This window comes from Euprymna scolopes, chromosome 19, assembly GCF_053919585.1.
Source record: "Euprymna scolopes isolate OS-2025 chromosome 19, ASM5391958v1, whole genome shotgun sequence".
Lineage (NCBI taxonomy): Eukaryota > Metazoa > Mollusca > Cephalopoda > Sepiida > Sepiolidae > Euprymna > Euprymna scolopes.
The window spans coordinates 96137681-96151424 of NC_136500.1; the positions used below are offsets into that span (position 1 = coordinate 96137681).

The following is a 13744-nucleotide window of genomic DNA, read 5'->3' on the forward strand; positions in this document are numbered from 1 at the left end:
TTTCTCAGCTGTTTATTTCATTACAAACACACCAATAAAATATCTCATATTTCATCATTTTTATAATTCTTGGATATGTTATGAATTTCGACAATCAAATTTAATGAGTGCGCACATATAATCGGCCAATTCTTACTAAAATCATAAATTTGCTACATTGACTGGGCTGTTTATTTCATTATAAACACACCAATCAAATAACTAAAACTTCATTTTTCATAATTCTTGGATATATTACTAATTTTGACAATAATTTTTCATGAGTCAATCCACATTATCGCCACCTCCTATCACTAAAATAATAACTTTCAGACATTGTATGGCTGTTTTTTTCATTACAAACACACCTATCAAGTTACTCACATTTTCGACAATCGTTTTTCATGATTTAACCCACATCACATAATCCCCTCTCCTCTTGCTAAAATAATAACTTTGAGACATTGTCTCTAGTTATTTCATGATAAGCACACCAATCAAATAACTCACATTTAATCATTTTTCATAATTCTTGGATATGTTACTAATTTCCCCAATCATTTTTTGTGATTTAACACACATAATCGCCGCTCTCTTACTAAAATAACAACCATGCGACATTGTAATGAAATAGACACCCCAGACAAACATACAAATCAAATAACTATCATTTCATCATTTTTCATAATTCTTGGATATGTTACTAATTTCGACAATCGTTTATAGTGATTTAACCGACACAATCTCCTTCCTCTTGCTAAAATCATAACTTTGTCTGGGGTGGTTATTACATTACAAACACACCAATCAAATAACTCGCATTTCATCATTTTTCATAATTCTTGGATATTTTACTAATTTCGACAATCATTTTTTATGATTTAACCCAAATAATCCCTTTTCCTCTTACTAAAATAATAACTTAAAGATATATTATTACAAACACACCAATCAAAGAACTCACATGTCATAATTTTCATAATTCTTGGATATGTTACTAATTTCGACAGTCATTTTTCATGATTAAACCCACATAATTGACCCCGTCCTACTAAAGAAATAACTTAGACTTTTTCTGGGCTGTTTATTTCATTACAAACAAACAAATAAAATAACTTACATTTCATAACTTTTCATCATTCTTGGATATGTTACTTATTTCGACAATCATGTGTCATGAGTTACTCAACATTATCGCCCACCTCTTACTAAAAAATACATTTGAGACATTGTCTGGGCTGTCTATTTCAATACAAACACACCAATCAAATAACTCACATGTCATCATTTTTCATAATTCTTGGATATTTTACTAATTTCGATAATCATTTTTCTTGATTTAACACTAATTATAGCCCCGTTCTTACTAAAATAATAACTTTGATACATCATCGTGGCTTTCTATTTCATTAAGAACACACCAAACAAATGACTCAAATTTACTCATTTTTCATAATTCTTGGATATGTTACTAATTTTGACAATCATTTTTTATCATGTAACCCACATAACTGACCCCTCTCTTACTAAAATAATCACTTTGAGACTATATATGGGCTGTTTATTTATAAACACAAATAACTTACATTTAATCACTTTTCATATTTCTTGGATATATTGCTAATTTCGACAATCGTTTTTCATGATTTAACTCACATAATCCCCTTCCTCTTACTAAAATAACTTTAGACATTGTCTGGCTGGGGGTTTTTCATTACAAGCACACCAATCAAATAACTCGCATTTTATCATTTTTCATAATTCTTGGATATGTTACTAATTTCGACAATCATATTTCATTATTTAACCCACATAATCCCCTTCCTCTTACAAAAAAATACATATGAGTCATTGTCAGGCTAGTTATTTCATTACAAACACACCAATCAAATAACACACACTTCATCATTTTTCATAATTCTGGGATATGTTACTAATTTGGACAATAATTTTTCATGATTTTACGACATAATCGCCCCATCTTCCTATATGGAGTATTCTGTTAGCACAAATATCCACCTATCTTATCCGATCCCAGGTATTCTCCTAGGAAACATCCCACCTATCTCATCCAATCCCAGGCAACGTCAAGTATTTTGTTAGTACATATATCCACCTTTCTTATACAATCACCAGCTACGTTGGGTATTATACTAGTACAAATATCCAGCTATGAAGCCATATCCAAGAGAGTTCACTGGCATACTATTACAATGATTGCATATTAATCTAATGGTATTCGACAATGAAGCTACATCTAAGGGAGGTCACTTACATATTATGACAATGATTGTATATTAATCTAATGGTATTCCACAACGAAGCTACACCCAAGGGAGGTCACTTGCATATTATAAGAATGATTGTACATTAATCTAATGGAATTCGACAACAAAGCTACATCCAAGGAAGATCACTTACATATTATAACAATTATTGTTCATAAAAACCTAACCTTCCAATACTAAGAATGGCTTTCTGAATAATAATGTTTTTATTTTAGAATTTGGAATCAACAGTTTAGCGATGTGTGATGTTTGGAATATGACATCTTGTCTCAATGTAGTATACAATAAATATATATTTTGCATCTTTTTTTTCTTGGCCTTTTGGCTAAGATCAAAGTGAAGTATCTGTTCTTAGTTATTATCTAATGGTATTCGACAATGAAGTTACATCTATGGGAGGCCACTTACATATTATGACAATGATTGTATATTAATCTAATGGTATTTGACAATGACGTTAAACCCCAAGGCAGGTCACTCGCATATTATAATAATGATTGTATATTATTCTAATGAAATTCGACAATGAAGCTACATCCAAGGGAGGTCACTTCCATATTATAATAATGATTGTATATTAATCTAATGGTATCGGACAACAAAGCTACATCCAATGGAGGTAACTTTCATATTATGACAATGATTATATATTATTCTAATGAAATTTGACAATGAAGCTACATCCAAGGGAGGTCACTTCCATATTTTACAATGATTGTATATTAATCTAATGCGAAAATAAGAAGGCGGTAATGCCTGGCATGTCTAGCTTTAGAGAAACAAACGTCATTTGAAAATAGGAAGGCGTTAATGCCTGGCATGTCCAGCTTTAGAAAAACAAATGTCACCCGGTAATGAAATGTTTAGCGAAAGAAATGTAACACCGATTATACAAGTAATCAACCCCCCCTCCAGTTTAACAGAGGTAGGAGGTCATCTATATATATAAAAGCGAAAATGTATGTATGTATGTGTGTATGTTTGTCTGTCTGCTAAAAACTTTCGACAGACACAACGAAAATTCACAAACACGGTATCATATCGAAGCCCCATCCTTCGCTCGAAAAATTGGCCAAAAACATTCATTTTTCCATCCCGAAATCGACAATTTTCTAGGGGGGGGGTCAACAAAAACGGTCTTCTAGTGACGACGAGTGGTTCTATGCATGCGCCAGATGACGTCATGACCTGATAGTTGAAAAACTTAACATTAGGTCAGTTGATTAGCGCATTGGTTCGTTATCTAAACTTTTTGGGTTCGAATCGTGGTGTGAGATGTCTTTTTTTTCTCGATTTTTTAAATTTAAATATTGAACCAGTGTTATTTAAGCCATTTTTCACGTAACCTTCATTTTTCTGTTTTTTTTTTTTTTTACTTCGCTTATCCACCCTTGACCACACACCCAAAAACACCCAGGTACCCACCGAATTTTAAATTTTAATATCGAAACAGGCTTATTTAAGCCATTTTTCACGTGTTCGTTTTTCTGTTTTCATCGTTCGTTTGCCTTACGTTAGTTTTTTTTGTCGATGTTTTGATTACCCCCCCCACTTAATTAAAACGTTGTTTTCTTTTTTTACTTCGCTTATAACAAACAAACCTGGTCATTGACGTCGTCGTTGTAACGCTTGACAACTTCCGGGCGCGCACCTGTCAATTTGGTTCTTACTTAAATAAATTCAAACATCTTTCACTAACTCATTCTGGCTGGCCGATTTTATTTTTAAACTTCACCTCAGGGCTTCGGGTTCGATCCCCCCCCCCCCCAGTTTCTTTTTTATTTACCACCACACACACCTACAAACACCTGGGCAACGCCGGGTACCCCCGCTAGTGTGTTAATACAAAAAAGAAAATGGCTGTTTATATTTTAGCGTAAATATAACGATCGGTCTTGTAATCAGTGAATATTTTTAAGCTTAATTTTTTTTTCCTTATCATTTTTTCCTGACATTTTTCGCTATACTCTCGTATATTTGCTATTTTTAACCCGTTAATCATGTTGGAAACATTTTCATATCATGTAAGATAATATATTAATTTGTGCGATACTAACAGTCTCTTAATACAAATGTCGCCATTACAGCTTGCTGACGTTAAGATCACGTGACATGACTCAGTGGTTTTTAAATACAGGGTGACGCAAAAAAAAAAAAAAGGGCCCCGTGTACACTTTATGTGGGAGAGTTGGGGCCCGGTTTTTTTTGGTACTTATAAATATCTTTGGGATCGATTTAAAATTACGTAATGTTTAACGTTAAAATATCACTTTTTTGCCCCCCCCCCCCTGCAGAAAAAGGGTCGGCTGGTACACTCAGAGGTGTCCTTTTGGGCCAAAATTTCGATATTTGTTGTCCGGAGGGTCGAGCTTCAATATGATACCAAGTTTGTTAATTTTTGTTCTGTCTGTCGAAAGTTTTTAGCGGACATATAAACACACTCACATTTTGCCTTTTATATATATATAGACTAGCGGGGGGGTACCCGGCGTTGCCTGGGTGTTTTGAGGTGTGTGTGTGTGTGTGTGTTGGGGAGGGGAGGTAGATCAAAACAACCCTGTTAAAAAAAAAACGTTGGCCGGGTGTTTGGAGGTGTAAAAGAAAAAAGTTTTAGTAGAAAGGTAGGCTTGAACCCCGAACCTTTGACACGGAGGTGGAAAGGAAATGGAAAAAAAAACCTGCGACCTAACCATCTCGACCACAGGAATAGATGAATTGATAAGTGTGTTAAGTTGACGTTTATAAAGCGAAATTAGCAGGTGCGAGAACGTTAAGTCGCGTGATATTTGACCTAGTTTTGTGCTGGAAGCCAGTTTCTGTTTTCCCTGCTATACGGTGATCAAAAAATATCTCGAAAATAGCTTGTAAAAGTTGGGTAAATTAAAGATACCTGCGACCCGAGTTCCTTAGTCGTAGATATTATTATTTAGACAGCATATAAAAAGTTTTAAGAAGGAGTGAGCCAACCGAGAATCACGGGAAACAAAAAAGCCTTTTGTAGACATACACAAAAAGTGAACACACATGCATACATACATTTTCTCTTTTATATATATAGGCATGTTTCATCAATCTAGACAGTAGTTGACAGTAGTTAGCCTTGGCTAAAAACAGATTTGAGAGTAATTTGCAGTGTCACATGATTGACATTTATTACTAGTTTTAAATGCATTTAATTTTTTCACCTTGTCACATTTAAGTTTTAAATAGCATTTTTGATCTTTAAACGAACAAAATTGATGCATTCTTTTCTTAGTTAGCATTCATGAACTTCAGGTTTACAATGTAATAATGAAAACGAAAACTTGAAGTCGATTTTGTTTTATAGTATTGTTCTTTTATATAAGCTGATATACAAACATTGAAAACAAAATTGTTCAGATAAATTAACATGAGAAAACCCATTAAAAAAAAAAAATCAATCAAGCTGGGTCAAAAAAATTTGTTGCATTGTCCAACTGAATTGTCTTTTCTTCCAGGTTATTGTGTATACATAAAAATTGAAATGTGGGGTGGAAATTTTGAGGTGGAGAGTAGTAAAACAGACAAATAAACAACAAGTAAAACAATTGAAAAGTCAATTTCATTCCAATCTGATTGATTGGAATGCCAAATTAGAAATGAAAGAGGAAGGGAGTTGAGGGCAGGAATGATTAGTAGAATCCTAGTTGGTTAAAAGGTCAAAGGGTCAACAAGTGCACTCGAATGTTAAGTTTGTCAATAGTCTCTTGTGGCATACAGAAAACAGGGTTCACTAATTTGATGGACTTATCTCCAAGCAACGAAAGTCCAGCCAGGCCAAACAGCGTATGGAATGGATCCACCTAAAAAAGAAAAGGAAATTTGTGCGGAATTAGTTTCATTAATAAATTCAGTTTTATTTCATTCGATCATCAATCATGATCGATTTAGATTGCGAGACAATAAGAGACATGAAAATATTGATAACTTACCATGTCTCCAGGTCGATCTGCAAAGCCGCCAGTCTCATCATCCTGACAAGCAAGAATAAACTGTACCAGTTTACCCTGAAAAAGTTAAACAAATCGGTGTGTATGTGGGGGTAGGGTGGGGAAATAAATTTAAAAGCAGACTGTATTTAAAAAAGAAAAAAGACAATAAATAAACTGAAGGAAAGGATCCATTCAACGATGCTGATTAAAAACTTAGTATTGGTGAGGTTATGGGTGCCTTAAATGCTCTGTGATTTAAATAGTTTTACATGGTACAGCATGCCACCATTTGCATCAACTCCATAATACGTCTGGATATCCCAGGTGTTAAGGAGTATGGTAGACTGAGGAAGCTCGAGTGATTTGCTCGCTTGCAACATGACCAATATCAACACATCACAGAGTTCGGGACACTTGCAACCAAAACTGGATGCTGATTGATGTTTATAAAAAACAAAATTACAAAAATATTCTGATGAATTTTTTTGTAATTTTGAAATGAACAAAAAAGTAATTTATTTTCAATATCTGTCGAGAAAGAAATGATTGCACAATAAATATTTAGGGTTTGTATTACTGTACACAGATTCGAAAAAGTTGTCAAAAAACAAATATATAACAAATAAATGTTATCAAAGGCAAGATAAGTTACTTACTGGATAATTTTCTAGCATTTTTATTTAATGTAACATGTTTATTCAGCTCAAAAAACATACAGTGTTTACCGATGTATTGGAAAATTAAAAATGGCGCCTGACTCTCTCTTTGACACGGTAAGTTTGGGAAAAGGAGTTATAGACAAAATACTGTTAGAAACTCGCTCAATATACGTTACTGTGATATATTCGTTACTGACATATATTCGGTGTGTTTTTAACAGTATTTTGTATATTTTTTATTTTTAACTCCTTTTCCCAAACTTACCATGTCAAAGTGAGAATTGGGTGCCATTTTTAATTTTCCAATACATCGGTAAACACTGTTTTTCAAGCTGAATAAACATGTTACATTAAATAAAAACACTAAAACATATCCAGTTAGGTAGAAAAGTAACTTATCTTGCCTTTGATAAAATTTATTTGTTATATATTCGTTTTTTTTTACAACTTTGTGTGTACAATAATACAAACCCGAAATATTTCTTATAAACTTAATTATAAATCTGTTTTATTTTATTTAAAATAGTTTTGTCTTGGAATGTAAACGTGCACAAACGTGATGGTTTTGTTCCAGTTTTATAACAACTTTGCAAAAATGTTTGTAAGGAAATTAATACCAAGAGGTAGTAGGATTATGGAGAATTAAGTCCTGTTATGTTTTATTACTTCTTATAAGCATCCTATTTTTTTTAATGTCCCCTGATATCAGTGCTCCTTCATAATGAGAACTTTATGAAAAAAAAAAAAAACAAAACAAAAAAACATCTGTTCATGTTTTCAAATAGTTAAATTTGTGAAGTGGTACCCATTGTCAAATTTGTATTATTATTAGGCATAAGAGTGCTAGAATAACGTAATAAAAGAAATTTCCTGTTAAATTAGATTAAATAATAAAGTAAGAAATTTCAACTAAAAATTTAGATTAAATTAACGTGTCATACGACATCATACAGAGGAATCCTGATTGACATGTAACAAATAAGATAGAAAAATCTTGGCTGTTTGGTTGCATAGTTATTTTTATTTTATTTCACTTAATATATGTTAGAATTACAGAAATCAGTCATGCTGTGTTGCGTCTGTATTAGACTACATTAGCACTTTAACTATTTTCATGTTTAGCTGCTTTAGAAATTTTCCACTGTTTTGAGAATATCATTTTCAGAAAGTCTCTAATTTTGAATATTATGAAATTTGGGAAATGAGAAAATTATAAAAATAATTTCAACCGTTTCTATTTATTTTTAAGATAAATCATTTCAAAGTTCGTTTTAAAGATCATTTTATTTTTCTCATTTCTAAGACTTCATAATTAGCCCAGAAAATTATATTCCTAAAAAATAAATTTAAAAGTGTGAAAAGTGTTTTTTGTATCATGATGCAAGTAAAATTTAAATTAAATTTTTTTTTTATTGAATTGAGATTCTAAACATCTAGTACACACTCCATAAATTGGACTATTTAAAAAATAAATTTTCAGGGCAGATCTGAGATATAAAAGTGATGGTTTTAGTAGCAGTCTTTTCAAATATAATCAACATAACGGAAAAAGAACTATTCCGGTGCATGTAAAAACCCATGGTAGATGAAAATCTCACATTGGTCTAAAAATGTTCTTCCATTAAGCCACAACAAAACCGGGTTGCATGTTTTAGTTAAAAATAAATAATGGAAAGGTTTTGATCAAATTTTTATTTTTAGAAAATATATTTTACAAAAATAATACTTGAATATTTTTTTGCATATTTAGAATAAAATTAAGTATTTATTGATTTCTGTATATATACACATATTTAAAAAAATGTATTTTATGAAAAGTAATAAAAATATTTTCTTAACTTCAGGAAATTTCTATGAAGATATTTTATTTCTGATGATACTGTTATTCTGTTGAATATTTTATTTCCGGTAATGCTGCTTCATTATTTTTTATTTTATTTTAAATTTAGTTAGTATAATCTACAGTAGTGAATACAAATATGCACTGTACATTGGAAGAAGTTCTAACTCCAGCTGGAGTGCGTGTGCCTGATTATTTTCTACAAAGATTAATCAGGGAAACCGAGAGGAAAAAACACTTTAGAATGGTTCGCAGCCATGGACTGATTGCAAATTCATGCAACTGTTCGGCATGTCTGCCAATCAGTAAAATGAATTTCCAATGCAGTAAGTGTTCAGTCAACTGCTACTATTGGAAATGTCCAAAATGTAGAAAAGTGAAATCGGTACAGGTGAGGACAGTTTTTGCAAGTACCCAGATTGCACTTAATAAACAATAACAAAAACAGTGAAAAAAAAAACCCAACTACGAAACAAAAAAAAAATATTTAACACATTTTTTTCTATTTTTTTTTTAAATAAAGAAATCAATAAATATTTCAGAAATATATTTTTATAATACTAAAAACAAAATTAAAAACAGTGAAAACAAACCCCTGTTAAACAATAACATTTTATTTATTATTATTTTTGTGTAAAATATATTTTCTAAAAATAAAAATTTCATCAAAACCTTTCCATTATTACTTATTTTTTAACTAAAATATGCAACCTGGTCTTATCGGAACATTTTTAGGCCAATGTGAGATTGTTACCTTACACCAGTTTTTATTCGCACCGCAAAGGTTCTTTTTTTATAATGTTTAACTTCAGGCATTTTTTTGAAGATTTTTTTCTCTTGAAAAATGATTGTTTTTCTTTTTCACCTCGGTTTAATGATTAACCGGATAAAGTTTTAAAAGACTTTTTAATAAAACAAGTATTATGGTTTTATTATCTTCTTTAGAGAGACTTAAAATGGCAAAAGGTTTTACCAAAGCTTTTGAATTGCAACTGATTTGTCTTACTTTGTCAATCCAGTGCAGCCGTCCAATGATTTTTAAGGAAGATAAAACCCACCAAGAATAACAAACGTCTGGCAATTTCTCTGGCCGTCCTGAAAAACAAAAACAAAAAAAAAACTTTCTATAATCCAATAAAAATTATTCTGATCAATTTATCACACAATTCAATTTCTGCCTACTTTTTATGGAAATCACTCTAGACACTGTATAAAGCCACTTGATGTAAGAATCTTATAACATGTCAACAAAATAAGACCTCAGTTTTGTATTAAAAGATGACTAAATGTTAGTCTTAAATCAAAGAATTGCTTGACTATATAAAATAAAATCAGGCAGATTTCTAAAATATGATAAACGTTGAAGATAAAATTACTGAAAATATTAATAAAAAGGAATGTACATCCAATGCTACCATTTTCTAAACTTTATATTCTGTTTTAACATTCTTAAAACTTGTGCATCATTTGCAGAAAGTGAATGAATTTTCTCAATCATTTCTGCCATTGTTCAAATGAACAAATTTTCAAATATTTTTTTTCTTTCTTACCATTAAGTCCACCAGAAGGTAATTGCCGTTCACACAGCCACCAACCCAGCATATCAGCATTTATATGATGAAGCCGTCCAATTATCGATAAGAAACCAACACAGCAGTAAATCTGAGAAAAAGAAAAAAATGTATTTTGTTTCTGAATTTTTTAGATGAGAAATGATGATTTATATTTTTTGACTATAACACAATAATATACGCATATAACATTTTCTATAAATATTAATAATATTTGCACATATTTTCTATATATATTAATAATATTTGCATATAACAGTTTCTATATATAGTAATAATACATGCATGTAACATTTTCTATATATATTAATAATATATACTATAACATTTTCTATATATATTAATAATATATGCATATAACATTTTTATATATGCAATGAACATTTTCTATATATATAAAACAGTAGATATATATATATATATGTGTGTGTGTCTATGCATAAATATTTAACTGATGAACTCTTAATCTACCAGTCACATAACATTGAAATTAACAGGAAATAATGATACACCAAGGAGTGCTTATAGTGACTAAAATCTTTGTAACACATACAGACATATATCAGCAAGTTGAAATGCAAACTGTTCATTTCAACTTGTTGACATAGCTTTGCTTATTTCTGCGCATGCCCAAATTAAATTCATTTCTACAAGTTGTTAAATCTTTCTTACCTATCTCTCGAGCGCTAAATGTTTTGGTTTTGGTTCTAACTGATGGCACCCAAGTCATTTTTTTAAAAACTTCTGAAATCAGTATTACATATTAGGTACAATATAATATTCAAAAGAGAATTGGCTCTGTAATAATAAATACAAAATCTGCATGAATTAAAATATATTTAAGCACATTTTACGACTCGGCAAGACACAGTAACTTCCTCTAGCAATTAATAAATATTGTTTTTTACCTACAGATACTAGTATTTCATATTTATGTAATTATTGGTATAGAAAGTGATAATTACTACCGATTAAAGCCAGTCTTAAAGTCACCTTTAACTTGATCATCAAGAATTATCACGGGAAAGAAAAGAGAATAAAATTCTATGTATAATGTTCAGGCAAGCAGACACATACAGAAAGCAAGTCACACACACACACACATATATATATATATGTATAATCAACAAGCAGTTTCTTTGCCGTACCAGTTCTTCTATATATCACTAGAGAGGGCTAACGTTTCAACGATCATCTTAATAAAACTTGATCAAATTTGTGACAAAGAACCTTCTTTAGACAGCATTAGATGATCCTCCAGGGAACAATCGGTGCACTATACTGCACACTAACATAAATAAATTATATATATATATATATATATATATATATATATATATATATATACACACACACACACACACACACACACACACACACAGGGTGGAACAACAAATTTGTCACCTTAAAGAAAACAATACCACAGCTTTATTTTCAAACTTTTATCAAAAAAATCAATATTCAGGTAACTTGGTTATGTAGTAGAGTTGACATCTATTTAATGTAGCTGCTTCAGCATAGAATGGATAGCTTTGCTGACTCCTGCACTTCCTTTGGTCTGAGGATCAGTCTGTCTTAAACAAAGGTGATGTTTACTCCTGCACCGGGCCAGACATATGTGGAGCCAAGCATCATAATTTGTGGTGCTAGACTGGGAGTAGTTGATTCATTTGTGTACCTTGGCAGTTCTCTGTCGAGGGATGGCTGTCTTGATACTGAAATCCGCAGACGAATTTAGAAGGCATTGATAGCTTTTGGAAAGTTGGAGAAGAGAGTGTGGTTTGATTGTGGCATCACAGACAAGACTAAGATCTGCGTTTACAAGACCTGTGTGCTAACCACACTGTTGTATTCATCAGAGACATGGACATTGCATCAGAGGCACATTAAATGGCTTAAACGATTTCACCAGAAATGCTTGAGACGTATCTTAAACATCAAGTGGCAAGCACAAGTACCCGATACTGAAGTCCTTGTGAAAGTGTTGAGACCCTTGTAATCAGATCTCACATGCGTTGGGTAGGCCACCTGGTTTGAATGAAAGATTGTAGGTTCCAAAACAAATTTTTTATGGGGAGCTAGAAAATGGCAAGTGCTCTCAACACAAGCCTAGAAAGAGGTTCAGGGACTCTACAAAGAATGATTTGAAAGTCTTACAAATCGACATCGACACATGAGAAGAACTTATTCTGCAAAGGTTGAAGTGGCGAAAGCTTGTACATGAAAGTTGTGATGCTCCAGAGAAAAGAAAGCAGGCCCACAGCAATCTGAAGCGAGAGTTTCACAAAGGTTTAATTGATGGTCTTAACCATGACACACAGAGCTAGAAATGTGACACTTGTGAACGAGTGCTTTTGTCAAAAGCTGGCTATGTCAACCATCTTAAGTTGCGCAAAACTCCTTTCCAGGTCAACTTTGCACCTATTAGTCCAAACCAAATGATCTGTTTAACATGCAGCAAAGTTTGCAAGTCTACTGTTGGTTTGAGAAGACATGTGATTGTTCATAGGAATACACTTCAACCTCCAGAGAAGTCAACTTAGTGGAAATTGCTCAATTTGTATGTCACATCTGCTTCAAGATGTGCAAATCTGCAGCAGGAGTGCAGAGTTATCTGAGATGTCATGGACAACAAGATTGGGAGAACTCAATGTGATGGTGATCATCTGGAAAGATGCAGCAATCATCATCATCATATATATATATATGCATACTAGCAGTTCAGCCCGGTTTTGCTCAGGCCCTATGAACTGTTCATAACTTTATGTGCATATATATATATATATATATATATATATATATATATATTAAAAAGTTTGACTCATGTTCAAGTAACCTACATCTAAAATTTCAAGTGTTTAGGCCCAAAATTGGCGGAAGAGTTTGGTAGTTTACAAAGGTCAACTCTTTCAACTTTGATCTCTTGACAGCCAAATTTTTGCCCCAAAACTGATTTAAAAACTTGCTGCATGTCTGAATACCCTTTATGTAAATTTTCAAGTGTTTAGACCCAAAATTGGCTGAATAGTTTGCTAGAGACTCCAAAGGTCAAATCTTTTGAACTTTGACCTCTTGGCAGCCAAATTTTTGGCCAAAAACCAATTAAAAAGCTTACCCTATGTCTGAATACACTTTATGTAAAATTTCAAATATTTAAACCAAAAATTGGCTGAGTAATTTGGTAAAGATCGCAGAGGTCAATTTTTTTTTTACTTTAACCCCAATTTTGACCCCTTAACATTTTAGGCTCAAATCAAATTAAAAAGTTTGATCCATGTCCAAGTAACCTACATCTAAAATTTCAACTGTTTAGATCCAAAATGGCGGTGGAGTTAAGTAGAGTTTTCAAAAGTCAAATTGTTGAACTTTGACCCCTTGACAGCCAAATTTCTGGACGAAAACCGATTTAAAAGGTTTTCCAAAATCTCAATACCCCTTATGTCAAATCTTGAGT

The 13744-nt window shown here is 32.0% G+C and overlaps 1 protein-coding gene and 1 pseudogene across 1 annotated transcript in view; one reads left to right on the forward strand and one right to left on the reverse strand.

Annotated features, from left to right (window-relative positions):
• The first annotated feature begins 2572 nt into the window (after positions 1-2572).
• LOC145240507 (U2 spliceosomal RNA) lies at positions 2573-2680 on the forward strand (annotated as a pseudogene).
• A 2898-nt stretch (positions 2681-5578) lies between these two features.
• The window catches only part of LOC145239852 (geranylgeranyl transferase type-2 subunit beta-like), a 31045-nt gene continuing 22879 nt past the window's right edge, over positions 5579-13744 (reverse strand). The window contains exons 7-10 of the mRNA XM_080103410.1: positions 10270-10381; positions 9726-9814; positions 6221-6295; positions 5579-6091 (exon numbers count right to left, since the gene is read on the reverse strand). Of these exons, the coding sequence (XP_079959536.1) occupies positions 5948-6091; positions 6221-6295; positions 9726-9814; positions 10270-10381 (420 nt within the window). The 3' untranslated portion in view covers positions 5579-5947. The remainder of the gene's footprint in view (positions 6092-6220; positions 6296-9725; positions 9815-10269; positions 10382-13744) is intronic.